Source organism: Debaryomyces fabryi, assembly GCF_001447935.2.
Source record: "Debaryomyces fabryi strain CBS 789 chromosome Unknown contig00070, whole genome shotgun sequence".
NCBI lineage: Eukaryota > Fungi > Ascomycota > Pichiomycetes > Serinales > Debaryomycetaceae > Debaryomyces > Debaryomyces fabryi.
Window position 1 is genome coordinate 17,440 of NW_015385496.1, and position 24,466 is coordinate 41,905.

General features: G+C 34.6%; 16 protein-coding genes across 16 annotated transcripts; 5 read left to right on the forward strand and 11 right to left on the reverse strand.

Annotated features, from left to right (window-relative positions):
- Nucleotides 1-123: 123 nt before the first annotated feature.
- On the reverse strand, nucleotides 124-3,366 carry AC631_03330 (uncharacterized protein; the record flags this gene model as incomplete). The annotated part of the gene is made up of 1 exon (XM_015612159.1): nucleotides 124-3,366. The coding sequence occupies one exon, from the start codon at nucleotides 3,364-3,366 to the stop codon at nucleotides 124-126; it is 3,243 nt and encodes a 1,080-aa protein (XP_015467002.1).
- A 125-nt stretch (nucleotides 3,367-3,491) lies between these two features.
- Nucleotides 3,492-4,583, reverse strand: AC631_03331 (uncharacterized protein; the record flags this gene model as incomplete). The annotated part of the gene is made up of 1 exon (XM_015612160.1): nucleotides 3,492-4,583. The coding sequence occupies one exon, from the start codon at nucleotides 4,581-4,583 to the stop codon at nucleotides 3,492-3,494; it is 1,092 nt and encodes a 363-aa protein (XP_015467003.1).
- A 412-nt stretch (nucleotides 4,584-4,995) lies between these two features.
- Nucleotides 4,996-5,391, forward strand: AC631_03332 (mRNA splicing protein; the record flags this gene model as incomplete). Its single annotated transcript, XM_015612161.1, has 1 exon — nucleotides 4,996-5,391. The coding sequence occupies one exon, from the start codon at nucleotides 4,996-4,998 to the stop codon at nucleotides 5,389-5,391; it is 396 nt and encodes a 131-aa protein (XP_015467004.1).
- Nucleotides 5,392-5,502: 111 nt separating this feature from the next.
- On the reverse strand, nucleotides 5,503-5,976 carry AC631_03333 (mitochondrial 54S ribosomal protein mL59; the record flags this gene model as incomplete). Its single annotated transcript, XM_015612162.1, has 1 exon — nucleotides 5,503-5,976. One exon carries the CDS (start codon nucleotides 5,974-5,976, stop codon nucleotides 5,503-5,505), a length of 474 nt encoding a protein of 157 aa, XP_015467005.1.
- Nucleotides 5,977-6,149: 173 nt separating this feature from the next.
- Nucleotides 6,150-7,241, reverse strand: XYL2 (L-iditol 2-dehydrogenase; the record flags this gene model as incomplete). The annotated part of the gene is made up of 1 exon (XM_015612163.1): nucleotides 6,150-7,241. One exon carries the CDS (start codon nucleotides 7,239-7,241, stop codon nucleotides 6,150-6,152), a length of 1,092 nt encoding a protein of 363 aa, XP_015467006.1.
- Nucleotides 7,242-7,643: 402 nt separating this feature from the next.
- Nucleotides 7,644-8,126, reverse strand: ATP16 (F1F0 ATP synthase subunit delta; the record flags this gene model as incomplete). Its single annotated transcript, XM_015612164.1, has 1 exon — nucleotides 7,644-8,126. One exon carries the CDS (start codon nucleotides 8,124-8,126, stop codon nucleotides 7,644-7,646), a length of 483 nt encoding a protein of 160 aa, XP_015467007.1.
- Nucleotides 8,127-8,345: 219 nt separating this feature from the next.
- On the reverse strand, nucleotides 8,346-9,239 carry CTA26 (Cta26p; the record flags this gene model as incomplete). Its single annotated transcript, XM_015612165.1, has 1 exon — nucleotides 8,346-9,239. The coding sequence occupies one exon, from the start codon at nucleotides 9,237-9,239 to the stop codon at nucleotides 8,346-8,348; it is 894 nt and encodes a 297-aa protein (XP_015467008.1).
- Nucleotides 9,240-9,503: 264 nt separating this feature from the next.
- On the forward strand, nucleotides 9,504-11,240 carry MCD1 (kleisin alpha; the record flags this gene model as incomplete). The annotated part of the gene is made up of 1 exon (XM_015612166.1): nucleotides 9,504-11,240. The coding sequence occupies one exon, from the start codon at nucleotides 9,504-9,506 to the stop codon at nucleotides 11,238-11,240; it is 1,737 nt and encodes a 578-aa protein (XP_015467009.1).
- A 54-nt stretch (nucleotides 11,241-11,294) lies between these two features.
- Nucleotides 11,295-13,211, reverse strand: AC631_03338 (uncharacterized protein; the record flags this gene model as incomplete). Its single annotated transcript, XM_015612167.1, has 1 exon — nucleotides 11,295-13,211. The coding sequence occupies one exon, from the start codon at nucleotides 13,209-13,211 to the stop codon at nucleotides 11,295-11,297; it is 1,917 nt and encodes a 638-aa protein (XP_015467010.1).
- Nucleotides 13,212-13,368: 157 nt separating this feature from the next.
- Nucleotides 13,369-14,106, forward strand: SLD5 (DNA replication protein; the record flags this gene model as incomplete). The annotated part of the gene is made up of 1 exon (XM_015612168.1): nucleotides 13,369-14,106. One exon carries the CDS (start codon nucleotides 13,369-13,371, stop codon nucleotides 14,104-14,106), a length of 738 nt encoding a protein of 245 aa, XP_015467011.1.
- A 24-nt stretch (nucleotides 14,107-14,130) lies between these two features.
- On the reverse strand, nucleotides 14,131-18,288 carry AC631_03340 (uncharacterized protein; the record flags this gene model as incomplete). Its single annotated transcript, XM_015612169.1, has 1 exon — nucleotides 14,131-18,288. The coding sequence occupies one exon, from the start codon at nucleotides 18,286-18,288 to the stop codon at nucleotides 14,131-14,133; it is 4,158 nt and encodes a 1,385-aa protein (XP_015467012.1).
- Nucleotides 18,289-18,489: 201 nt separating this feature from the next.
- Nucleotides 18,490-19,350, forward strand: AC631_03341 (uncharacterized protein; the record flags this gene model as incomplete). The annotated part of the gene is made up of 1 exon (XM_015612170.1): nucleotides 18,490-19,350. One exon carries the CDS (start codon nucleotides 18,490-18,492, stop codon nucleotides 19,348-19,350), a length of 861 nt encoding a protein of 286 aa, XP_015467013.1.
- A 235-nt stretch (nucleotides 19,351-19,585) lies between these two features.
- Nucleotides 19,586-20,218, reverse strand: EIF4E (translation initiation factor eIF4E; the record flags this gene model as incomplete). The annotated part of the gene is made up of 1 exon (XM_015612171.1): nucleotides 19,586-20,218. The coding sequence occupies one exon, from the start codon at nucleotides 20,216-20,218 to the stop codon at nucleotides 19,586-19,588; it is 633 nt and encodes a 210-aa protein (XP_015467014.1).
- A 622-nt stretch (nucleotides 20,219-20,840) lies between these two features.
- PGA1 (Pga1p) lies at nucleotides 20,841-21,203 on the reverse strand (the record flags this gene model as incomplete). Its single annotated transcript, XM_015612172.1, has 1 exon — nucleotides 20,841-21,203. The coding sequence occupies one exon, from the start codon at nucleotides 21,201-21,203 to the stop codon at nucleotides 20,841-20,843; it is 363 nt and encodes a 120-aa protein (XP_015467015.1).
- Nucleotides 21,204-21,848: 645 nt separating this feature from the next.
- Nucleotides 21,849-23,405, forward strand: AC631_03344 (rRNA-processing protein; the record flags this gene model as incomplete). Its single annotated transcript, XM_015612173.1, has 1 exon — nucleotides 21,849-23,405. The coding sequence occupies one exon, from the start codon at nucleotides 21,849-21,851 to the stop codon at nucleotides 23,403-23,405; it is 1,557 nt and encodes a 518-aa protein (XP_015467016.1).
- A 187-nt stretch (nucleotides 23,406-23,592) lies between these two features.
- Nucleotides 23,593-24,414, reverse strand: AC631_03345 (uncharacterized protein; the record flags this gene model as incomplete). Its single annotated transcript, XM_015612174.1, has 1 exon — nucleotides 23,593-24,414. One exon carries the CDS (start codon nucleotides 24,412-24,414, stop codon nucleotides 23,593-23,595), a length of 822 nt encoding a protein of 273 aa, XP_015467017.1.
- Nucleotides 24,415-24,466: the final 52 nt, after the last annotated feature.

The window sequence follows — 24,466 nt, forward strand, 5'->3', positions numbered from 1 at the left end:
TTGCTATGTTTTTGGAATTATAATACACTAGCCACCAATTATATAGTCTGATTCCTAATTAGCAGGTGCTTCAAATAGTATAAGAGAGAATTTAAATAAAAATTTAAGTTTGTAAGATTCACTCTACCAGAATATACCTCCACCAGGTTGTTCTGGTTTATTAGTATAACCATCATTTAAGTCCTCAATTTTATCATTGTACCAAAATCCCATTAATACCACTGCATATATCAATATTAAAATAACACCTTTGAAATAATTAGATTTTCCTTCAGCATAAATGTAAGTAAATAAATAAATTGAAATCAAAGTAGCAATAATATCCCATCTTGGAAAGACCAAAGAGAATATTTTCTCAACATCATCAAATCCTTTATAAATTGAATATAAGACTAAACTGGGAATCTGAATTAGAACAACTTGCAAAGCATAAGCACTACCAATTTCCATAGACAAGGCAACATTTCCTCCTATTGCGAAAGAAATAGCATTTAAGAATTCGGTAGTATTCGGGACTAGAGCGAAAACAGTTAAGCCTAAGAATTTAGGATTAATAGGGAAATCAGACAAAACAGCGTCCACATTATCAACTAAAATCTCCGCAATTACAGCATATAATAAGGTTGCACCAAGTAAAATAATAGCAGATTTGTTTCTGGACCAATTAGCAGCATTGTGACCAACATTCCCTTCTATTTCACTCTCAGCGTCTTTATTTGCATTTTTGATGCCAGTTTCATTGTCGTTAGCAGCTTTTTGCTTATTTACATTCCCCATGGCCGAATTATTACGAGATACAGTTTGTCGACTTTTATTTGCATCCAAGGAAGGGGATTGAGTCAAGAGTGTTTTTGAGGCACTGTTTGGCTTATGTGAATCAACCCCACTAGAGTATGCAGCCGAGATGGAGGGGGACAAGTTAACTTGTTTCAACTGTGGTTTTCCTGATTTAAGTTGCAATGACGGGTCTAAACTAACCATGCTAGGTGATCTGAAATAGTCATCTCTTTTGTTGAGGACAGCTTGTTCATGAGAATTAGTAGCCCAAATCAAAGAAGCATGCGTTCTGAGGGTAAAAAACAAACCGCAGACGTAGGCCGAAAATAAAGCGGTTGCAACAATCATAGAAAAAGGTTTGATGATGGCATAATATAAGGTATCCAAAGTAAATGATGGCTGCACAAAACGACATTTTGTACAATCTCCAGCGTCAACCAAATCCAATTTAGTATCACATTTTTTACACATCACATCATAAGATCCATAGATTTGGTAAAATAAAGATGGTGCAAACATGGTAACCATAGCAAATAATAACATAGTCGAAGAGACCCCCGCAGAACGAGGGTTATAACGTTGTGTCTTACGTTTAAGTGCTCCACCACACATGGATAAACCTGGAAGTAATAAAACACCACCTAAAATTGAACCAATCATTGAACCTTCAACTAATTTGCCTTTGGATTGATTTAAAGCCACACAATATAAGAAAATTTCCACGATTGTCGAGAAAAAGGCATTAATAACAGCACCAAGTCCCATTGAGGATTGGGCTGAAATAGAAGCAACAGCCTGACCAATAAAATATGCTAGAGGTATAATGGAGAACAAGCAAGCACAAAATAAAAACGATGAATCTGTAAACCAGGTTTCCCAACCAAATTTTTCTTTTAGAACAAAATAGTCAAAAATAACAAATATAACAGCCGCAAGCAAATTGTAAAAGAAAACGTTCGTTCCATCTATAGTATATTTGTAGTAGTGTAAACCACAGCACCTATAGGTACATAAGATAATCAGTTGATGTTTTCTCTTGTTTCTAGTATCTTTATTTGCGATGTTTGCATAGTATTCTTTTTCCAATTCGAAGTGCAATGCTAAAGGATGACGTCTCAAATGATCGCATAATATGTTTGCAACATTTGCGATCGGAATTGTGAAAACAAAGAACCAACAAATTATCCCTACTGTCCAAATAATGGGTTGCAAAATGACGTAAAAGTATAAATAAAACATAAAACGGCCTGAAGACCAACTTCCTCTACCAAAGAATCTCTTTTTGATATCACCAAGTTCTAAATCTTGCCCTTCTTCATCATCTGATTCAAAGGGATCTTCGAGAGCATTAGCACTTGAATCAGCTGTGCCAAGAGAAGAATATGCATCGCTTAGGGGTCTTCCTTTGTGATCCTTAAGAAGTGGTGCTGATTCATTATTTGCGTTTGTATATCTTCTTGGTGGAGCAAAAAATAATCTACCTTCCTCTTGTTCCCTCCATTTTTGATACTCAGAAATAGTTCTTCCTTCCAATTGATCTTCATCTAAATAGTTCTTATCCTTAGTCAAAAGCACAAACTTACCGAATGGAGAGAGCCAATATTTTCCTAACTTGACTAATAATTTTACATATGGTCTCAGCTGACGATTAATTGCAAAGCCTGATAATATGAACACAACAAATGCACCAACGAGACATAATGCAAATAAAGCTAACCCAAAAGTGATTGACCATACGAAGTTGCAAACATATACTCCCCAAAATATTCTATATGTTGATTCATGAGAATCATAATCATGAATATCTTCTTCAGCTCTTGCAGCAACAGATCTTTTCTTCTTGTACAATGATGGCTTCCAAATCTTAATACCGAAAGGATGTGTAGAGTTAATGGCATCTTGTCTCTCTCTTAAATTTAAAGATTCAATTGACGATCCAGATTTAATCGATTCGTCATCATCATCGTTACTACCGCTTCCTTCTCCTTCATCACCCAAAACTTGATCAATAGGAGGCTCATTATCTTTGCTATTTTCAAGAAACTTTAAAAGTTTCAAGTTCTCCTTTGCAGATATTATACTGTTAATAAGATTCGATTCTATATTTGCAGACTTAAACGAATGTATATTTTCGGCGTCATTAGTAGATTTCAACATATCATCAACCTCTGTTTGATTTTCACTAGTATCTCTATCATACACTGGTGTGTAACTTGTATTTGGATCTTGGTTGACTATGTATCTTGATCTTTTCAGGTAAAGTGCTTTCAAAGCATCATTATAACCTTCTAAGTATTCCCTTTCAAGCTTACCCTTATTTTTAATAGCTTCTACATTCTCTTTTTCTCCAGGATCATCATCTACAGAGAAAATCAATTTTTGACTTGCTGAGCCGCCCGGTGCCGGTCTTCTTAGATGCTGTTTCGATCTTCGTCTGGATTTAGACAACGATCTAGGGTTAAGGCTTGGAGAATTAGAAATGCTACTGATGCTAGTCTTCCTCGTTCCCTCACTTTGCTCAACAATTGGGTCATTCTTCCGCATAGGTTGTTTGCCATTATTCGAGCTTGATGGCTGAGGATCAGACATCTTAATCAGACAATCTATTTATTACTATAAGGTACCAATTGAGATTTGGAAGAGATAAATTTATATTTATATGACTATATATTCCTGGACCCCCTGGCTCGTGCGCGCAGCTTATAAATAATTTTTCAGTCACCTAAACGGTATCCTTTTCCTTTGAAAGGATCATTACCTTGTCCGAACCAAGAAAATCCAGTAGATGTGCCAGACCCTGAGTTGTCAGTAGATGTATTCTCATTTATGTTCACATGGGTTCCAGCGGAGATATTTGAAGTAGTGTCTGGACGTGGATAAAAAGCAGTTGTTCTCTTGGAGTTGTTGGTTGGATAGTTTAATAATTTATATAACCAAATTGGTGCTTTAAGATAGCCCTTGTCAAAAATAGAATCTTCTATAAAATCAATTCCGGCTGTAGTTACCGACTGGTCCATGCTAGCAAAATTATTGTTTAACTGACCCACTCTTCTTCCATTTGTATCTCTATTGGAAGTTAAGTACTTCGCATATGAACCTGGGAATAGATTGTAAATCGGTAATGTATCTGATTGAAAACATTGATACAAATATCCACTGAAAATACCTATTGCAGAATCCAAAAATGAAGAGTAACCACTGATCAACAATTTGAAAAAAAGATTGAAAAGTGGCAAATAGTACGCCTTGATTGGCACCAACCCGAGGAAATTTATCAAAGAGTTCTTCAGCGAACGAGACCAAATGTATGTGACACATGAAAGTATCATTTGGTGATGAACAGGAAAATGGTTTATATCAATGATCGCATTGTAAACTAACGATAATAATACAACTATAGTACCAGTGACCAAGGTAAACCAAAGACAATCAGGAAAATTACGACGGAACTTTCCTGTGTGAGATTCAAGGTGGTTGGCAAATGTATAGAAAAAATAGATGTCCAATATGGCATGAAAAGGTTGATCAGTTAGCAAACCTTGGGGTAATAAAAAGCACGTAAAAAATCTATAACTCTGAGCCAATAACCCCACGATAGCACCAATACTGCCTGCAATATTCGAATTACTTATGGTTCTCGAAGTATCATTGAACGTATCTATGAATAATGGCAAGTAGCATATTAATTGGTGTGGTTGAATAATCTTTAAAGAGTTGGCAAAGCACACAATTACCGTAGTTATAGTAAAAAATCTAGTAACAGGTGGAATATTCCTTATGCTATCAGCAAGTGACTGATTACTCATGATACTCTTTCGATCGCTATTACTTCGTAGAACCAATTTACTGTAGATAGATGAATATCCTTTAAATCGTTACCGCAGGACAATATGGTTATTACACAAAAATTCGAACTCTATTGGAATAGGTGAAAAATTTGAAATTATTGAAACTAATGTGTTCCAGCAGCGTAGAAGAGTGTCGTATAGTTAACGTAAAGCTGCTTATTTGACCCTTCATATCTGCTTATGTGTTTCTAATTTAAAGTACGGAGTATATTTCAGAACACTGTCTATATATACAAGAAATATATCTAGTATAAATCATACTGAAATTTACACAGGTCTTCGCTTGTATACGAATATCACAATTTATGTTAATGATTGATAGAGATTGCAACATTAAATTGGACATATATAATAGAATCGAGGCAAGAAAATGAAATTAGTTAGATTTTTGATGAACTTGCCAAATGCTACAAACCAACCTATAACGGTAGAGTTGAAGAATGGTAATTCTATAAATGGCCAAATATTGTCGTGTTCACCTCTGATGAACTTATCTATGAAGAATATCAAATTGAGTCAACCTCACCAAGACCCCCAACTATTACAGTTTATAAATATCAGAGGTAACCAAATAAGACAGATACTATTGCCGGATGAACTAAATGTTGATAATGTTTTGGCTAGGAGTGTGGTTAAGATAAAAGGAAACGGTTCGGGACCAGGTAGTAAGGATTTAGCAAGCAGCACCAACAAAGGAAGAAAAGGTGGTAGACCCACTAGAGGAGGCCGTGGAGGATCTAGAGGAGGTGGTTCGAGAGCTTTTTAGAGTACAGGTATTTAGTCTTATTAGCATTATGATATTTCATATACATCTATATATACAAGTGAAGATATTGAATTTAGTAGTTTGTAACAGTAAGAGGAAAGTATAGAAATACTACCACCAATTTTTCTTGGTTTCTTCTCTTTTCTGGACTTGTTTTCTATATTTGGGTCTAGTAGCCATGATAATTTCGTCCATTTCAGAAATAGCAGCTTCTTTTTGTTTAATCTTTTCTGGTAAGTTTCTTTCCCATTTATGCTTCTTCTGGTTCAACACACCTCTCATCCAGTTCTTGTCATTATATTTTTCTTCGTAGAACTTCTTTTGTGGAAGTGGTGGTAATAAGTCTTGAATACCGAACTTATAGGCCATCTTAAATAAATCGGCCGATCTTCTCAACGAATATTTAGATCCATGCCATCTGCCAGTTTCCACATTTTTGTTTGCTAAAAATGGGTTCATTTTAGGATCTTGAATGGTTGATGGCTTTGAAGAATATTCGGCGAATGGTCTTGGAGGATATTTAATAAAAAAGTTATGCAATTTTTGTGGAAGCTTGCTGAAAGCTTCCTTAGATGTTAAAGACATGGTTGAAATATATGTATAATATATAAACGAATGTATGCTTCGCTATATAATTTAACGTATGAATACTATTGAAGGTTTTATTGGTGATCGAACTAAAATTTTCAGAAGTATATATTATATACAGGATCAAAAATTAATACCTATAAATTGCAAAAATTACATACTTATATTATTCATTCTGGGCCACTGATGATACACTTGACACAGTCGTTTCCTCCCTTAACAAGGTCATAGGCATCAATAGCTTCATCGAATTTAAATCTATGGGTGATCAAGCTTTCAAAGTCAATAGCCGCGTTTTCTTTACCATTTCTATAGTTTTCATCCAAGATAGCTACACTAGTCTTGTAATCATTGAAGCCATATCTAAATGACCCAAATAAAGTCAATTCTTTAGTAATAAACTCTGTCATTGGGAAAGAAACGGGCTTAGCACAATTACCAATTTGAATATGGCGTCCACCAACTCTCAAAATATCAACCGAACTTTTAATGCATGGTTCTGCACCACTACATTCCATTACGACAGAAGGTTCAGTATTGTCAAATGCAGCAATTAAATCCTTGTTACTACCAGATTTAGGATTAAAGGTGTGGGTTGCAACTCCAATTTCTTTAGCCATTTCCAATTTTGAATCGAAAATATCTACCACCATGACTTTGGTTGCTCCAAACTTAGTAGCTACTGCAGCAGCTAATAAACCAACTGGACCAGCACCAAATACAACAACTGCGTCACCGAATTTGATGGAGCCCAACTTTGCAGCATGGACACCAACAGTCAATGGTTCGACTAATGCTCCTAATTCTAATGAAACATGATCTGGTAATTTGACCAAGAAATCTTCAGGGCTTTTGTAGTATTTACATAAAGTACCAGGAGGATTAACGCCTCCATCTTCTGGGTTAGGAGTAGCAGCGAAAACCATGTGGGGACATAAATTGTAATGTCCACTTTTGTATTCGTCACTGAGTCTAGATGGCACACCTGGTTCAATTGCAACCTTGTCTCCAACCTTTAAAGAAGTAACTCCTTTTCCAACGGCAGAAACAACTCCTGAGGATTCATGACCTAAAACCATTGGCGATTTCAAAACAAAGTTTCCAATTGCTCCATGTGTGTAGTAGTGAATATCTGAACCGCAGATACCAGTCTTTTTAACCTCGACTATGACATCAGTAGGTTCGGTGATTTCTGGGGCATCATATGATTCAAATGTGATATCGTTGATCTTGTTTAAAACTAAGGATGGGTTTGGTGTCATTTTCGTTTACTTGATTATGTTTTAATCAAAAATTAAAAATGGTCGATTCTATAGCTTAAATAAGGATATTTTTGAAATTGGGTGATATGCGTTGCCCCGTATTATGGAATAATTAGTGGAATATTTCACCCACTAATTATTCCGGGAAAAAATTCGAACATTCGCCGATGCAAAGTTACATATTGTTCAGGCAACTTTACCAAGAATGTACACGTCATACTTTACTATAATATACATTTGATAGCTGAATACTTATCTTATAAAATATATATTTATTTTTAATTTTTTGTTATAATTTTGATTTGCTGATACTGAAAACTCTTAGTCATGACTAAACACCATTAATAGTGGTATATAAATATGTTTAACGGATTAGTTCAAGAGAACTTTGTAATAACCAGTCTATTTGGCAACCCCTTGTAAAGCTTCTAAAACTTCTAATTCGATATTTGCTTCAGCAACAACAACTTCGTCAGAAGAGCTGGCTCTCTTTTGTGCATCAGCAATTAATGACTTGACAGTTTGGGCATCGAATTGTTCTGGCTTGAATGCTTCGATGGCACTGATGGTCAATTTGTTACCTGGTTGGACAGTAGCAATACCACCACTTACAAAGTATTGTTCGGTTTCACCACCCTTGGAAATGATTTCTAATAAACCTGGTCTTAATTGTTCAACAATTGGAATATGGTTAGCTAAGATACCTAAGTCACCGTTAATTGATGGCAAGTTAACTTGTTCGACTTCACTTTCAGAGTATAAAGTTTGGTGTGGTAAAGCTAATGATAATTTCAATGCGTCGGAGGTGGCAGCTTCAGTGGCATAGCTTCTTCTGACAACATTGGCTGATTGTCTAGCGACTTGACGGAAGGTTTGTCTAAACATGATGTGACTTATTATTATATTCTATTAATCAGTATTGAAAACACCAATTAACTTATTTATGGTCCTTAACCTTGACCGTATTCCGATTTGAAAAATTATTGTACAGTGCGGAATTACGCATTTTGATTGGAGGGCGTATAGACTTCCTAATTAGGAAACAAGTACAAATACTGATACATTATATATATGTACATATAGAATTAAAGATATAAAATCATGCTAATCGGCTCCAAATTGATTCAAGAAATTGTCCACATCAAATTCTTCATCCTGTAAGTTATTTACTCCATTTCCGTTCGTATTGTTGCCGTCGAATCCCTGGTCCAACATATTCATATCCAAGCCATCTAGTAACAGCGCATCGTTATCGAGCAAATTATTCATGTCTAGGTCCAAATCGTTGTTATTGTTATTAGATTCGTTGTTTGGGAAATTGGTATCGGGATTCTTAGGGTCCTTGCTTTCGGAAAAGCCATCATAGCTAATCGTTGAAAGTATATCGGACGGATTTGGTATATCCATGCCTCTCTCATTCGTTGTGGGTAAATCGTTCAAATTGAACTCAAAGCTTGGAGACATAAACGTATCAAAGTTATCATTATTGGTCTCAGTCTTCTTTTCATTTTGTATGCGACTTTCTCTTTCTTTTTGTTCTTTCTCCTTTTGTTCTTGTTCCTTCTTCTTCTTAAGCTCTTCTTCTTTTGCTTGCTGTTCCTCCTTTTCTTTTTTGATCCTGGCAGCCTCTTCCTCTTCTTTCTTTCGCTTCTTTGCCTCTTCTTCTTCTAGTCGCTTTCTCTCATCGTCCTCTTTTATTCGCCTTTGTTTCTCCTCTTCTTCCTTGAGTTTTAACTCCTCTTGTTTCTGTCTATTCTGCAACATTTGTTCTACACACCATTTGGTATCATTGAATTTGCATATAGTATCATCTAGTATATCTTCAAATTTCGTAATGCTATGAGTTAATTGTGATGTTATAACAGGTGTTATGAGTTGATTATTCGGTCCTGTAATTAAGTTACTCTGTTTCTTACGACTATGTATTATTTCAAATATGTATCCCGATGATTTCAATATATCATTGAGTGAATTATTCAACTTCTCTTCTAAGTTCATGGCTCACTTCTGGCTAATGGATATTCCTATATTGTGGCCAATTTGGCTAGTCTTCAGTGGCTAAAGTGTTAAGCGATGACAAAAGGCTTGATTATCAGGTCTGAAAAATATGACACAAAAACGCGCGGCATATCTTGGACTTAATTAAATCCGCGTATATAAATGGGACATAAATATGAAAAGTTTTGAAATGTTCCTTGATATTGTTGATTTGCTTTAGAAAAAGGACTATTTATTGACATAAGACATTTGATACAAGGCCCAATGTATTCTGATCAGTTGTTGTCAAAACAAGGCCCATTGGCACATGTTTGGTTGGCAGCTAACTATGATAAGAGATTATCTAAACAACAATTATTAAATACCAATATTATTCAATCGTCCCATATAATATCAACACATCCCATTAGCTATCAAAGCTCCCAAGTCTCACAAACCACTACAGTAGACAATGCAAAAACAATAACATTAAGACTATCGGGACAATTGTTATTGGGTATTGTACGAATTTATTCCAGAAAGACGAAATACTTATTAGATGATGTGAATGACATCTTATATAAATTAAAGAATTCGTTCAAATATGCTAATGGAGGAGTTTTGATAGGTTCAGAATTGTCTAAAAACCTGATCAACTTGGCACCGCAACAAACAATCGTGTCTAATGTTGAGAGCATTACTTTGGCAGATCAGGTAGCTGATTTTGACTTGTTGTATCAGGATGATTTGAACTTGGGTGATGGTTTAGGGACAACGAACACCAACACACTTTTTAGTCAAGTTTCGAACGCAAATTCTTTAAATGATAGTAGTTTTAACTATGATCAGTCTATCGAGATACCCAGATTCAATGACAGCACAATGAATAATTCAAATATCGATGACGACTTGGAGCTAGATTTTGAACTTGGGGATAATGATAATGACAATTTATTTGACCAATCGATAGAAGTTGGTAGAAATGTATCTCAATTGCCAGAAAATAGTCCCGATGTATCCATCTTATCAGATTTGAATAAAGATAGCTCTGCACATAATGATGATAATTCAGGCTTTGACTTTGACTTTGATGATAATCCTTTAGAGACAATTGATGAAGCCAGACCTACTTTAAATGCAGACGATGTTGATAATGAAACTTCGGATAATAATGAGCCAATTACACCACCACCTACAGCAAGACCCAGAGCAAAATTGGTCGGTATAACTGAAGAAGGAGACTTAAAAACGACAAAACGTAAATTGAAAGTTGATTCAAATGAGGAATTGGATATGGGTATTTCAATTGAAAGTTTAAGAAAGAATCAGCGATTGCAATTACGAAATGAGGCGTTGGATGAATATTTGACTTTAAGATTGTCAGAGACTGAAAAAATACAATTAATTCATGATCTTAGTAATCCAGTTAATAACGCCAATAAGAGAAGAAAATTGTGGAATATAGATGAACAATTACAGCAAAGATGTTTAGAATTATCCCAGGAAGAGCAAGCTGAGCATAATAACCAGCCTCAAACTGATAATCCAGAATTTGATGATTTTGACAATAATTTAGATTTTGATATTTCATTACCAGGATTAGAATCTGAAGCCGATATTACTAGCAATGCTTTAGAATCTGCTCAATTTGAAGAAGAAAGCGAAGAAGAAGATTTTTCAAATGAAGTTGTAACTAAATCAACTATTCAGATTGCTGATCAGCTCCGAGGAACCTTTTCTAATAATGCAGAGGACGTGACAAACTTAACAGAAATGATAGAAAAAGACTTACTGATCCTTGAAAGAGATGAAACTAAATTACCATTAGGGTTGGTTAATAAATCAACTGAAAATATTAGAGTTAATAAACGAAGAGAAGCAACTAAATGTTTCTTTGAGTTATTAGTCCTCGCAACGAATGATTGTATCTCAATCGAACAAGAACAGCCATCTAATAATAACAAAATTGGAGGTAACATTAATATTAGGTCTAGAGATAGAATCTTTAACCAATTTCTTTAATTCGTATAGAATTACTATGCAATATATGTATATTATTTAATGAACGCCAGATATTCAGATTTTTTTATTTCTTTGTAAAAATCCAATTAATCCATCATCGATATTACTATTTGATCTACTTTCAATCACTTCATTCAAAATTACGTCATTAATAGACCAGATCTGAATTGAACCATCATTGAATCCTACTATTATATTGTTGCCGTTATCATAAAATTTAGCTGACGTTGAATAAAGTTTAGAATTTATGGTGTGCTCATTGCTTTCAATTTGTGAATCAAGTAAAATCGAACAGATAGGATTCATCAATCTGCGGCTAACATCCCAAAAGTCAATTATGGGGCGTAAATCATGATTCAGGCTTTGATTGAAAACCCCCAACGTGAAAAACTGCAAAGGGTTAGTAGGACGAGATTTCATATCAAGTATTAAATAATTAGTAGGTATTTGAAGTATAGGACTTTTCTGACTTGATTTCCACATTTTTATACTCCAGTCAACATTAGATGTTGCAATTACTGTTTCCTGACCTTCAATTGGTAATTCTATTATGGATGTAATACTATTAGAATGAAGAGGATTCTCGCCCTCTCTATAATCTTCCTCGTATAATAATTCAATGTTTCCGTTACGAGCATCATTTGATAATCTAAATAACTTACCATCATCACTTCCCACTAATAATCTGTTCAAAAACTTATAGGCTGGAGGTTGCGAAGAAAGTTCTTTTTTCACAGATCTTGCGAGATCAGGTTCTTTTCGTAACATTAAAACATTTGAAATCGTTAGTATTTCTTTCGGTTTTACGTATGTTTCGGCATTATTAATTGGCTTGCTTAGTTTTAAAGAACTAATTTTTGGCCATGCTAATAAATTAGAAGACCAAAGGTTAATAACGCCATCTAGAGATGTGGAAATAATGCATTCATTGTGTTCTACCAGTATCTGATTAATAGATGAAATTTCATTCTTGTGGTGTACGAAATTAACTGTTTGCTGGCAATTATTTATTATTGACGACGCAATATTTGATAAAACAGGCGTCATTAACAGGGGTAAAATGGCAACACTATTCCTTCGATTATCCAGTAGATCCCAAATAACAACTTTACCATCCGACAAGCCACCGATAACTTTGCGTGGATTCACTTTATCAAATTTTATTTTGGTTATTGATGAACTACAATGCAAAAAATATTCAGGAAATGCTTTTGAACTTTTTACGTTGTAGATTATTGCGAGGCCAGGGGACTGAGTAACGTTATCGAAATGTAGCTGACTTGAAATTAGTTGGTTTATACTAGAATTTTCAAGTGAATAAGAGGCAACCATTAGTTCGTGAAAATGAGGAGATGTATCAATATCTCTTACCAATCGACCTTTAATGGGGGGAATGTCAAGATTCAATTGGAAAGGGTCACTTTTAGAAATCTCTTCGTCCATAGTTTTACCAAATTTATTCTTCAAATCATCATCATCTGTATAATTCTTGAGTATGCTTGAGTCAAGAGCTTCTTGAGTAATTATTTTACTAAGGAACTTGAATGATTGTTTCATGGAAGCATTTAATTTAGATTCCTCTATTTGAACCACAGGAGCACTTTCAATTGCTTCTTCGTCTTCATTTATTCCTTCAACGACTGTAGTTCTGGACTCACTTTCTGTATCAGACGGTTCATCGACTGTTTGGATGGCTTTATCGTAAGTAATAATATTATTCTCATTTGTATTTGAATTTTCATTATGCACAGGAGTACCACTATTTATATAGCTACTTTCCTGTTCTTGAGGAGTAATATCTACTTGAATAGCGACATTAACTTGCTTCGGGTTACGTTGATTTGGTAAAGTCTGAAACTGATCTATTAGCTCATTAACTAACTTATCATCATTACTAGCAGTGCCTAGTCTCCGCTGTTTCAATTCCTGTAGTCTTTGTCTCTTTTGTTCCAATAGAGATTGTCTATCCATTATTCAAAGAGTTATAGTGGCTCCAAATAGTGCTTGTAAAGATAAATTTGTTTTAGAAACCATAATAACGCGCTTTGAAAACCAAAAATTATTCTCTCGATCTAACAGATGAATTTTCGATAAGCACTTTTCGATAATATACAATAATTCAAGGAAGATGAATAAAGATTTAGATATCGATGACATTCTCCAAGAGTTTGATGATTCTAATGCTCGTTCAAAATCCTCTAAATACGGGTCCCGTAGCCCAGAGAATCTATATGATCAACTTGTGGCTGTCATGCTAAATGAAAGAATGTCTCCAGATTTATTACCTTATAAGCATGAATTATTGAAAGAAGTACTAACACAATTATCGAATCAACAACAATACTTGTTAGATTCTCATGAATATGGTGATTCAAACGTAGAATCAGGCATCGTGACTGGGGATTTTAAATTACAATTAATGATAATAGAAACAGATATAGAAAGGTTAAACTATTTGGTAAGGCTATACCTCCGAACGAGACTAGCAAAGATTGATAAATTCACAATACATTATATTAATGAAACATCTAACGAGGATTCAACGGATGATAGGTCACTTTTATCGCCAGAAGAAACCGATTATATGCATAAACACTTTAAGATTTTGACTCAATTATACAATAATAGTTTTTTGAAAAAAATGCCACATTTTTTGACATTGCTAGATGATACCAGTGGTGGTCAGTCAATGATATCAGTACCTGATATTAATCAACCTGTATTTATTAAGGTGGTTACTAGAGTACCAATTATAATCAATTTGGATGAAGATGAAGATTTGGAATTAGTTGAGAATGGTATTTACGTTGTGAAATACAGCCTAATTAAAAGATATATAGAAATAGGTGATATCGTATTAATATGATAACTAATGTATATGCATTTTGAATTAAACAACTTGCTCATCACATCCACCAGGGCATTCGATATTCTCTTGGTCCACAAACCATTCTCGTAAGCATCCAAAATGTCCCCTATGCCCACAGCTAAGACTGGTAACGATGTTAAGACCTTTGCAAGGTTCATGGCAATATATACAATTCAGTTGCTTGGTAGAACATTCGTCACAATACCAATAACCAAAACTATCATCTTTTAACGCCTTTCGCTTTGATTTGTCATTCACTAAAAGTCTCTGGCACCAACAACAAAAAAACCTTAAATTTACTTCAGTACTTGTAAGATTAGCTAAATCAGGAAGTAGTTCCTTCGGTGCCATATTAATAACATACATTGCATTTGAAAATAGCTGCTTCCTACGAAGTATCTCGACGTACAATGACAACCAATCCAAACTTTGTTCTTTCGTGAAAACTTTTGAATCTTTTCCAACTTTCAAGTAATCGTAAAATAATATAGTTAAAGTAGAACATAACACTATGTCACCTTGTAAAGATGCAAATTCCAAAGCTTCTTCCAATAGATTCTCGGTCTTCCACGGTTTATACACGGTATTAGGTGATGCTTGATTATTCTCAGTAATGGCTCTGGTTAATCCTGACTTACCAAAATTAATCGACGCCACTCTGGTATCTTCGATTGATTCTTGATCTTCTATTTGTTCTTGTACATCTTTCAACTCTGAACGAGCTTGCTCGTCTCTCATTACTTTTTGAGCAACAGGCGATTGCTTAGAATATGAAGTTTTATTATGGAACCCATGAACAGGTGAGATATGTGAATTTCTTCTTGATGATCCAGGAGTAGTAGTATTATAATAAGGCCGTGGTGATGAGTAAGTAGAGCTATATGAATGATGTAATTGATCAGAATAGTTTGGACTACCTATTCGTGGTTGGTAAGAAGATATACCACAAGAAGATAATGAGCTATTAGTGGCCCACTGTGATCTATTACTTAATATGTTAGAATTCTCATTATCCAAATCCCATGCGTTGGTATGTCTATAGTTGAATTTATTGCTAGAATTCCTTCTTGTGTTTTCTGGATCAAGAGATGATCTTCGCCGATTCTTAATAATGTTTGGCTGATGAATATTATGGGGACTAGTCAGCCCAGAAAGACTTCTACCCTTTTCGTGTTTCTCTAGCTCAATTTTAATCGGAGAAGACTTTGGATTCTGCGTATTGCACAAGAAGTTATCCATGACTTCTGAATTAATTGCGGACATTGATGAGTGTTTCTTTAATTCAGAATTTTTCGTATTAAATTGATGGTTGTCTTCGTTCCCTTCGGAAGCCTTAGCGTCAACCAATTCATCATCATCGATTGCACTTTCATTGTCTATTATCAGAGACCTAGTGTTTATTGTATTCCTATTTCTTAGCAGCGTGCTATTTGATCTCGATATGACAGAGCTATTACTATTTGAGCGATTTTGGCTTAATACGTCTCTAAGATGACCGGGCGAGTTTATATTGCTCAAGGGTTTGATCTCCGGAAATGAAGCTTTCTTGGGACCAATATTACTAGCATCTTCAACTTTCTTATATGTATTTGGTAATTCACTACTATTTGCAGTTTTGTCTGAATGTATACCTCCATAATTTGAAGTCAGCGTAGAATTTGAGTTGTAAGATCCCACAAAATTATCCAATTCTGAGATGATTGATCTGTTGTCATTCGTCTGGTTTAATTGTGTAATACTATTAGAAACTTCGCTATCTTGGTCATATGCATCCAGCGAGCCATATATGACTGTAGTTTCTGCTTTTGTGGGATGATTTGGAAGATTGTCTTCATAATTGATAAGACAAGACTTATCGTCTTCTAACCCAACAGCCAACACTCTCCAAGTTTGACTGTCTCTATATTTATTTACACTTGCTGCAATATTTGCATTATACAAACAAACATCAATCAAATTAAGTCCATCGCTTGCCGTAATCAAATAATTATTAGACAATATTTCAAATGCATGCTCGTCATTTTGAGGCAAGGGAAGAGATAATGGAATTATATATGGTGAAGGGTGATTAACTGAAATAACTCTTTTCGAAGCTGATGGCTGTGGTGCTTGGTATGCTTGTATTGACGAACTTAATGACACATTAGATCCTTGTGTTGATTGAGAATGATTCCTATTCAATGTAGGTCTTAAATGATTTCCAGAAACGCTAGCATTATTGCTTCCTGAATTATTATTTCCGTACTCCATCAAAGCTTCGATTCCTAAAGAACTTCTATTCTGAAGTATAGATGATAGCGGCTTGGGAGGTTGTATCATTGGATTATGTGTTGAAGCTCTTTGAAGTAGCGGTTTTGTAACATGTTCAAAAGGTGGAGATACGGAGTTTGATAATGAAGGGTATTGATAGGATAGTGGCGTGTTCGATGGGTTTGAAGCTATAGGTATTGATGCAACCGTGAGTTTTGAAGGATTGTTGTAAATCGAAGAATTATCTAAGGAATTAGAAGATATACGATATTTTAATGAACGTTCATCTGTTGGATGGTCATCTATACCACTGTTCGATGAAAGACCACCCCCTTCCAGAATCAATGCAAATTCAGGGTCATATTCTTCATTCTCAGACTTGAACGATTCATTTTCGAATTGGGAGATACTTTCAAATTCTTCCTTTTCTTGGTTCACAAAACACAAATCTCCAAGTCCACTGTTCCATGTCATTGAAACATTAGTTAGAGTATCTAATGGTTTAATTATATTAGGATCTGACTGAGCGGTATCCAAATCATAAGAGGTGAATTGGTTTGACTTAGTGATAGTCCATATCCTTCGGGACCCTGAAAAATTTCTTGCCCACATAAAATTTTGGAACGGTTTATTAGAATTGCTGGATATAACTTCTTTTGGAATGTATTTTCTTTTCAAATTGTAGATTGAAATAGTTGGGTCTTCGTTGAGAAACAGGCATGCAAAATCGTAATTAAACAATGGATTATTTTTAGACATTGAGGACATTGTAGAAATAGTTTCTCTTTCATTGGAACTAGTTTTATCATCATATCGTTTTGATTCTAGCATCTGTTGGTATTGGTTTGATGGAGTATCTGTTTTACTTGATATATTATCTGGATAAGCTGACCACCTTATTTTCATTACAGGTCCATAAGTATTGATCATGTAATCTGGGCTCATTTTATTTTGATGAGTAGGAGAATCCCCATAATTCCAAATACAAACCTTTTGATCTCTTCCACCAGTTATGACATATTCCTTTTCAGGGTGTATATTTAAAGATAAAGCTGGTCCAGTATGAAAATTCCATTTACGTTCAGGCACACTAATATTATGTTGATACCCACCATTTGGAGACCGTAAATCATATTTACATAGGGCACCCGAATCATGGACCGATAATATTGTAATCTTATTTCTAACAGTAGAATGAGGTGAATATTGGCACGATCTAACAGGATCAGAATGCGAATTAGATGATACTGTTAGTGTAGGCTTATTAGAAGCAGACCTCAAGTCCCATAGCTTTATAGTCCCGTCTTGCGAGCCAGATATCAATTGATATGGCAGAGAAGAATCTGTAAAATTCAGTTGGTTTATGAAGTCTAAAGAGTTCACACATCTTTTATGATCCGAGTATTTCCTGACTAATTTACATTTCCCATTATTTTGAACCTTGTATACTGAAATTAACCCTGTCGCTATCTCGCATGCAATAGTGTCGTTTTGCGATTCAATTGTATTTACACTTGTGAGCTTGGAGCTTGATAAAGTTCTCGAAGATGAATACATAGATTTGCTCAGCTCTAATATATCAATCTCATGAACAATTTTTGTTTGATCATTATTCAAAGCTAATAGCTTCAAATAATTCTTTCCGCCAATTATTAAATGATGCAACGGGTCTTCCTCATAATTTTTTACTAAACCGTTCAATGAATAGTTAAATTGAGAAATACATGATACCTCTCTTTCAAAGTTATAAACTAGCTTCTTTTTACGACATGGTACAGTTTCTGTCTTGGGGTGCTGCTTGGGGTTCATCGATGGTGTTGGTGAAGTAGAAGAAGCACCGTCAAAGGATTGCGCTTGATTCAACGCCCCATATATGTTGAAAGCAAACCTCGTTAAGCTCAGCTGATTTACATCATTAGGATCAGGCATTACAATCCTTGGTGACTATCAATTGTATTACCAGGAAATCAAAATATAGCCGTTAGATAGAGCATCGATTTAGTGTTATCACCAATTCTCTCACCAATTTACTTTCGTCACGTTCGAACTTGCTATATCTTGTTACTGAAGAATTCAAGCCTATATACTTTTGCAACAAGTGTATTCTAGTTAATTAGAGGCATGTCATATATGGCACAAATAGCACTATCAATAGGTGTAACTTTGTTTATAGGGTTATATTCTTATCAATCCAGTTTAATATACCCTGCATCATTAAATGATGGACATGGATATTGTGCAACTCCTGATGAATATGGGATGCCGGATTATGAATTGGTGAATTTAAAGACTGAAGATGGAGAAAATTTACAGTGTTACCTGTTAAAACAGAATCAAGAATCGCCCTCATACAGTAATAAAACTATTCTAATTCTTTCACCGAACGCAGGTAACATCGGGCATGCATTACCAATTGTTTCCATGTTTTATTCAAACTTCGGTTATAATGTATTCATATATTCATATCGTGGGTATGGTAAATCTACTGGCAAACCTTCGGAGAAAGGACTAAAGATTGACGCTCAAAGAATCATGCAATACTTGACAATCGAGGATGAACAATACCAACAATCTTCAATAGTATTGTACGGAAGATCGCTTGGAGGTGCTGTTGGTATTTATATTGCTGCTACAATGGGACCCTCTATTAAGGGCATTATTTTGGAGAACACGTTTTTATCGATTAGAAAAACTGTTCCCCATATTTTTCCAATGTTAAAATATCTTGCCATATTTATTCATCAAGTTTGGGATCTGGAAAAATTAGTCGGTACGATTTCTTCCAGTATTCCTGTTTTATTGCTAAGTGCACGTAAGGATGAAATCGTTCCACCAGAACATATGGATCGTATATTTTCATTATCAAAAAGTGACGATAAAGTAATGTATAAGTTTGAAAATTCGCTGCATAATGATACGGTTATTCAGCCGGCATATTGGGAGAAGATTCAAGACTTTGTAGATAACAAAGTGAACCCTATTGTACATTAAAATATAAAGTTCTGGTTTCGTTAATAGATCAGCGTAAATTTATATGTATACAGATAGAATAACAATGATAAAAATATAAAGCTAAATACTTCGTAATAGAATTGTAGCACGACAATTAAATTGATAAATCATACTAATGATAAATTTGCGGGAAGATTATGTAAATAAAAGATAATCTCAAAGCTTTCCCTGTTATTGAACTTTGTTATCCAGTATATAATTAAAATTTTCAAACTTATAATGAAATTAAAGGTTCAGCTCCCTTTTTACCAGAGTCTTCATGTGACATAAAATCAAGTTTTTGTTCTTCGGTTAATTTTAAGATCTTCTTCAATCTTTCACCTACGGTTCTTAATTTAGTTTCATCACAGTCCTTTGTCCAGAGACCAATTCTAATGACTTGCTTTCTAATGTTTAAAACGATACCGTTAACTTCATCTTCATCGTCTTCAATAGTTTCACCAATGACAGATAAAAGACCACGTAACCATAAATCATTGATAATTGATCCAACATCACGTCTATTGTTGAAGGCAAATTGCCATTTACCACCTTTAGAGTTTTGTTCATCTTCCCATTCTGGTTTAATTCCTTCTTTGAATAAATGATAATCTGACTTCATAGGTAATTGGTTTGCTTGAGGAATAGAGTTGTAGATGCCCCAGAATTCTTCAACAGAAGAAAATGTGATGACTGGTTTTAATAAATCATGCCAGTTTTCCGATTTATTAACTTGTGGCTTGGTGTACCATAAAGTCCATTTGTTATTTAATGGATGCTTGGCAGTAAATTCTTCCTTATTCGTTAAAACAGTGTCCTTGTTTTCTAAAGACAATTCTTCAGTTTGCTTAGATAATTCTTCAGACATCTTAGCTATTTTTGTTAGTAAAATCTTTTATTCATACTTCTGACCTTATTCGAGAAAATTGATACAATCAATGCATTTAAAATGGTTCTAAAAGTGATGCTTTTTTCCTCGCTAAGACTATGATGAAGCTCACTACATACTTTAATGTTTCCTTGGATGTTTTACTTATGAAAATAAATGTTAACTAGGCGTTTAATGTAAAATCGCTTTTCGATGAAGTCCACAAAGTTGACGATGTTCAGCGAAAACGAAAAAAAAAATTGCGAGTAATTTTCGGAACGTAATTCAGTGAAAAATACCAAACATACGCGTATATTACAGACTAGAACTTTGTATTTCTTCAAGATTATTAAAACCTAGCTATAAAGATAAGATAAATGAAAACGATAGACATAAATGTATAGCTGATAAGCGTTATCATTAATACCAGTCCACATTATAAAATTTTTGTGACCTTTGTAGTTTATTATTTATAACAACATGTATTTCATCATTTCTGAAAAGTCTATTTATCGTATACCAGATACGTATTCAACGTCTTCGATTAAGCAAACATTGAAATGAGATTTAACTATAGGAGATCGTGCTGTATAGTTTAGTAACATGCTCTTGAGTAAGGTCCTTAAAGTAAGGCCCCTAAAAGCAAAAAGGAAACACCAGCTATTCCCGAATAGATATTTTCCGGCTTAAAAAGCCCAACAGCTGCATTTGATTGTCCCACTGTTGTATGTTCATAACTTCTTACATCACCAACATTTCCACTAATAGAGCCAAGTCCAATTTGACCCGACTTAACATCTCCCTCGTCTGCAGTGGCATATGTTGACTTAAATGACTGTTCATATATTGTTTGCATAGTTGTCTTTTCACCCTTGATTGTGGTAGTGACCCAGACCGTAGTAGATGATTTCTTGGTAGTTTTGTCTGCTGCCAATATCAAGGTCAACATGGATATGAAGCCAAAAAGGTACTTAAAAAATCTCATTATGTAGTTATTATTTAGAGTGTTACTTAAAACTCAAGGTAAAATTTCTCGTTTTTAAACACGGTAGATTAGTTTATTCTTCAATTATTTGAACTTAACAGAAGGAAAAACAAGTTATTAAAATCTTATTCAACTGCTTTGGTGATTTTCAGAAAATGATATTGAACAATCCGTTCACGTGATCACATAGCCACGGTAAAATTGGCTTTATTCATACAAAGAAGTTGAAGTACCTGAGACATTCCACGATGTAAGCGAACTATATTCCTAAAGACGTGTATATGATATATACAGGTGTTTCTATATGGACCTCATTAAGCATTGTATTCAAGCTCTCTCTTAATTTTACAACTAACGTAAAATTTACTTAAAAAGCAAAAGGTGGGTAAACTATAAGTAAAAAATTTCTTTACATACGCCCACAAGAGGACTCAAGAAGATGTTTATCATGGTGTTTACGGGTCTCCAATTTTTTGCCTCCAGTATGCCTGAAGGGAAAGTCGTAGTATCATAAAAGTTGTTCTGTCTAGATTATATAATCACATAGGGAGATGGTGCGGCTCAAAATTTTCAGCTAAAAAAAGTGAAGATCTATATGTACCAAATATACAGACATAGTATTTAATTGATATAGTCATAGATCTAATGGGAAAGAGAAGCCTTGCTGAGAAGATAGCTGAGTTGAGTAAACCTTCAACTGAATTCGATATTGAAGATAATGATTTAAGAAACGATGTTTTCGATCATAATGACGATGATGACCATCTGAACTCGGACCTGTCTGACGATGAAACATTAAAGAAACAACACTATGTTAGCCTTGACAAGTCAAAACTTAGAAAGCAAAGTGACAACTTGAACTTGGGCAAGACATACGGCGGTAAAGTGACTAACAGAGACGACTTATACGAATCTGAGGGATCCAGAAGCTTCGATGAGGAAGAGGATTTAGAAGGTAGTGAGTCGGGTATCTCCTTGAAAAGCAATTCTGAAAGCGAGTCTGAAGAAGATGAAGACGATGAAGACGATGAAGATGATGAAGCTGATAGTGAGGATGAAGATGAAGCAAAGAGGGAAGAAGGTTCAAATTTAACTCATAAGAGGTCTAAGTTGAAAGAACTCATGTCTAATGAACGTAAACATATCGTTAACAGATTGTCACAGTCGGCCTCTAATGACGCCGTCAAGGGTTATGCGATCTTGCAGCAACATAAGTTGTTTGATTCTATCATTGATAGTCGTATGAAAGTGCAGAAATCCCTCACAAATTCGAATGTATTGCCTATAGAAAAAGGAATTTTGAAAGAACGCTTTGCTACTAAAAAGACAGATAAATATTTGAATCAAGCACAAGAAAAATGTTTTGATTTATTGGATAGTATTATAGCAATTAGATCGAAACTTTTAAAGAAAGATTCTGTCATATCATCATCTGAATTGACTAAAGCGTTTAATCCTAAAAAAAGAACTTTAACTGACTATTTAGAAGTTTCAGGGAAACAAGATACTGCATTGGAAAAATATAGAAGCTCTGTGTTAACTAAATGGTCATCTAAAATTCACAACGCGGCAGGTTCCACAGCTATAAGCTCTGGTAAATTTAAGGCTATAAATCAATCAGCCGAGCAACAGGTTATCAACAATTTGTCTGACATGGATAGACTTATTAAAAGAACAAAACTTAACAGGCGTCAAGTCAAACCCTTGGGTTATGAATACTACACAAATCAAAATGAAGTAACTGAACAAGAATCTATAGATGATCAAGCAGATATTCCAAGGGAAAACAAACAAACAAACAAACTGGATTTATCTGAGCTTGCCAATATATTTGATGATGAGGATTTTTACCGTGTTTTGCTTAATGACCTCGTGGACAAAAAAATTCAATCTAGCGATCCAGCCTCTGGATTAACTGTATCTTTAAGAAGTGTCCAACAAGCACAAAAGTTTAAAAAGAACATTGATACCAAAGCTTCGAAGGGCCGTAAATTAAGATATCATGTGCAAGAACAGATTGCTAATTTTGAAGCTCCTAGAGGAGCTTGGAAATGGGATGATACTCAAATTGATGAGTTTTTCGCATCATTATTAGGCCAGAAAGTTAACATGAATGAAGTAGATGAAGAAGATGAAGAGCATAATAATGAAAAAGAAGAAGAAATTATCAACACTAATGATTCTTTCAAATTATTTGGTTAAGTTTTGCATAAATATACAATATAAAATATATGGTTTCCAAGGGTTAAATCTACAGCAATGAAGAATGCTAATACTAAGAAGTAGGTCAAGCTCCATATATATAAAATAAAATTGATTATATTAGTAGTTTTAATAATTATTTAACCGTATCTAATTTATTAATGTTTGATGAATCTATCACTAAGAGTTACCGAACTGGTCCCATCTTTAAAAATTCCGTAAAATCCATCTCTTCAGCAGATTCTTGGTCAGATTTATTATGTTCGGAACTATATCTTTTTCCTAAATTTTCGTATTGAAACCCCTCATTTGGAGATATAAAAGAATCGCTATTATTAAGTTCCTTGCGGGCGGACTTACTATTAGGAATGTGATGCGTACCTGAAAGAATTTTTGAGTAGTCGTGGAAGTTCGAATCACTGTAGGAGTTAGTAAATGCAATATCGGAGGTATCTTTAAGTTCTGATTCTTGAGTATAATGAGGTTTAGGTAAGGAAAATAAAGGAAGAAAGGATATCAAATGTCTCCAGCGAGGATATGCATAGTTTTCAGTTGGCGAGGTATCTACTTCGCTTGTTATAATATTCCAAGGTCTTTCTCTTATCAAAAATACAATAGTATCAACAGTACAGTTAAGTGGCTGCATAAATGCCGAAATTGAATTTAGCCATACTATTGGCTTCCTGGAAATACCATATTTGAAATCAAGTGCGTGGACAGTCAACGGGAATACCCATAAAAAAATATAAGAAACTGGGTAAATAAATATTGTTTTCATTTGCCTCTCGACTTGTAACCGCCGCTTTCTGAATTGTTGCAATGTGTCATCGTTAAGATTCTCGGGTGTTAAATTATGATTGTTTTCGATATGTGCATCATTTGGTTGATTTTCGTCCATTTTAGGGGAGTCAGACAGAAGAACATTCAAAAATAACACGAAGCCTAAAGCTTTGCAAAACCTTTTCCATATGGACATATTCTCGTTCTTTGATTCATCAGTTCCAATCATTGTATTTCCGACATTATTATACTGTTTTGTTACATGACGATAGACGCATCCG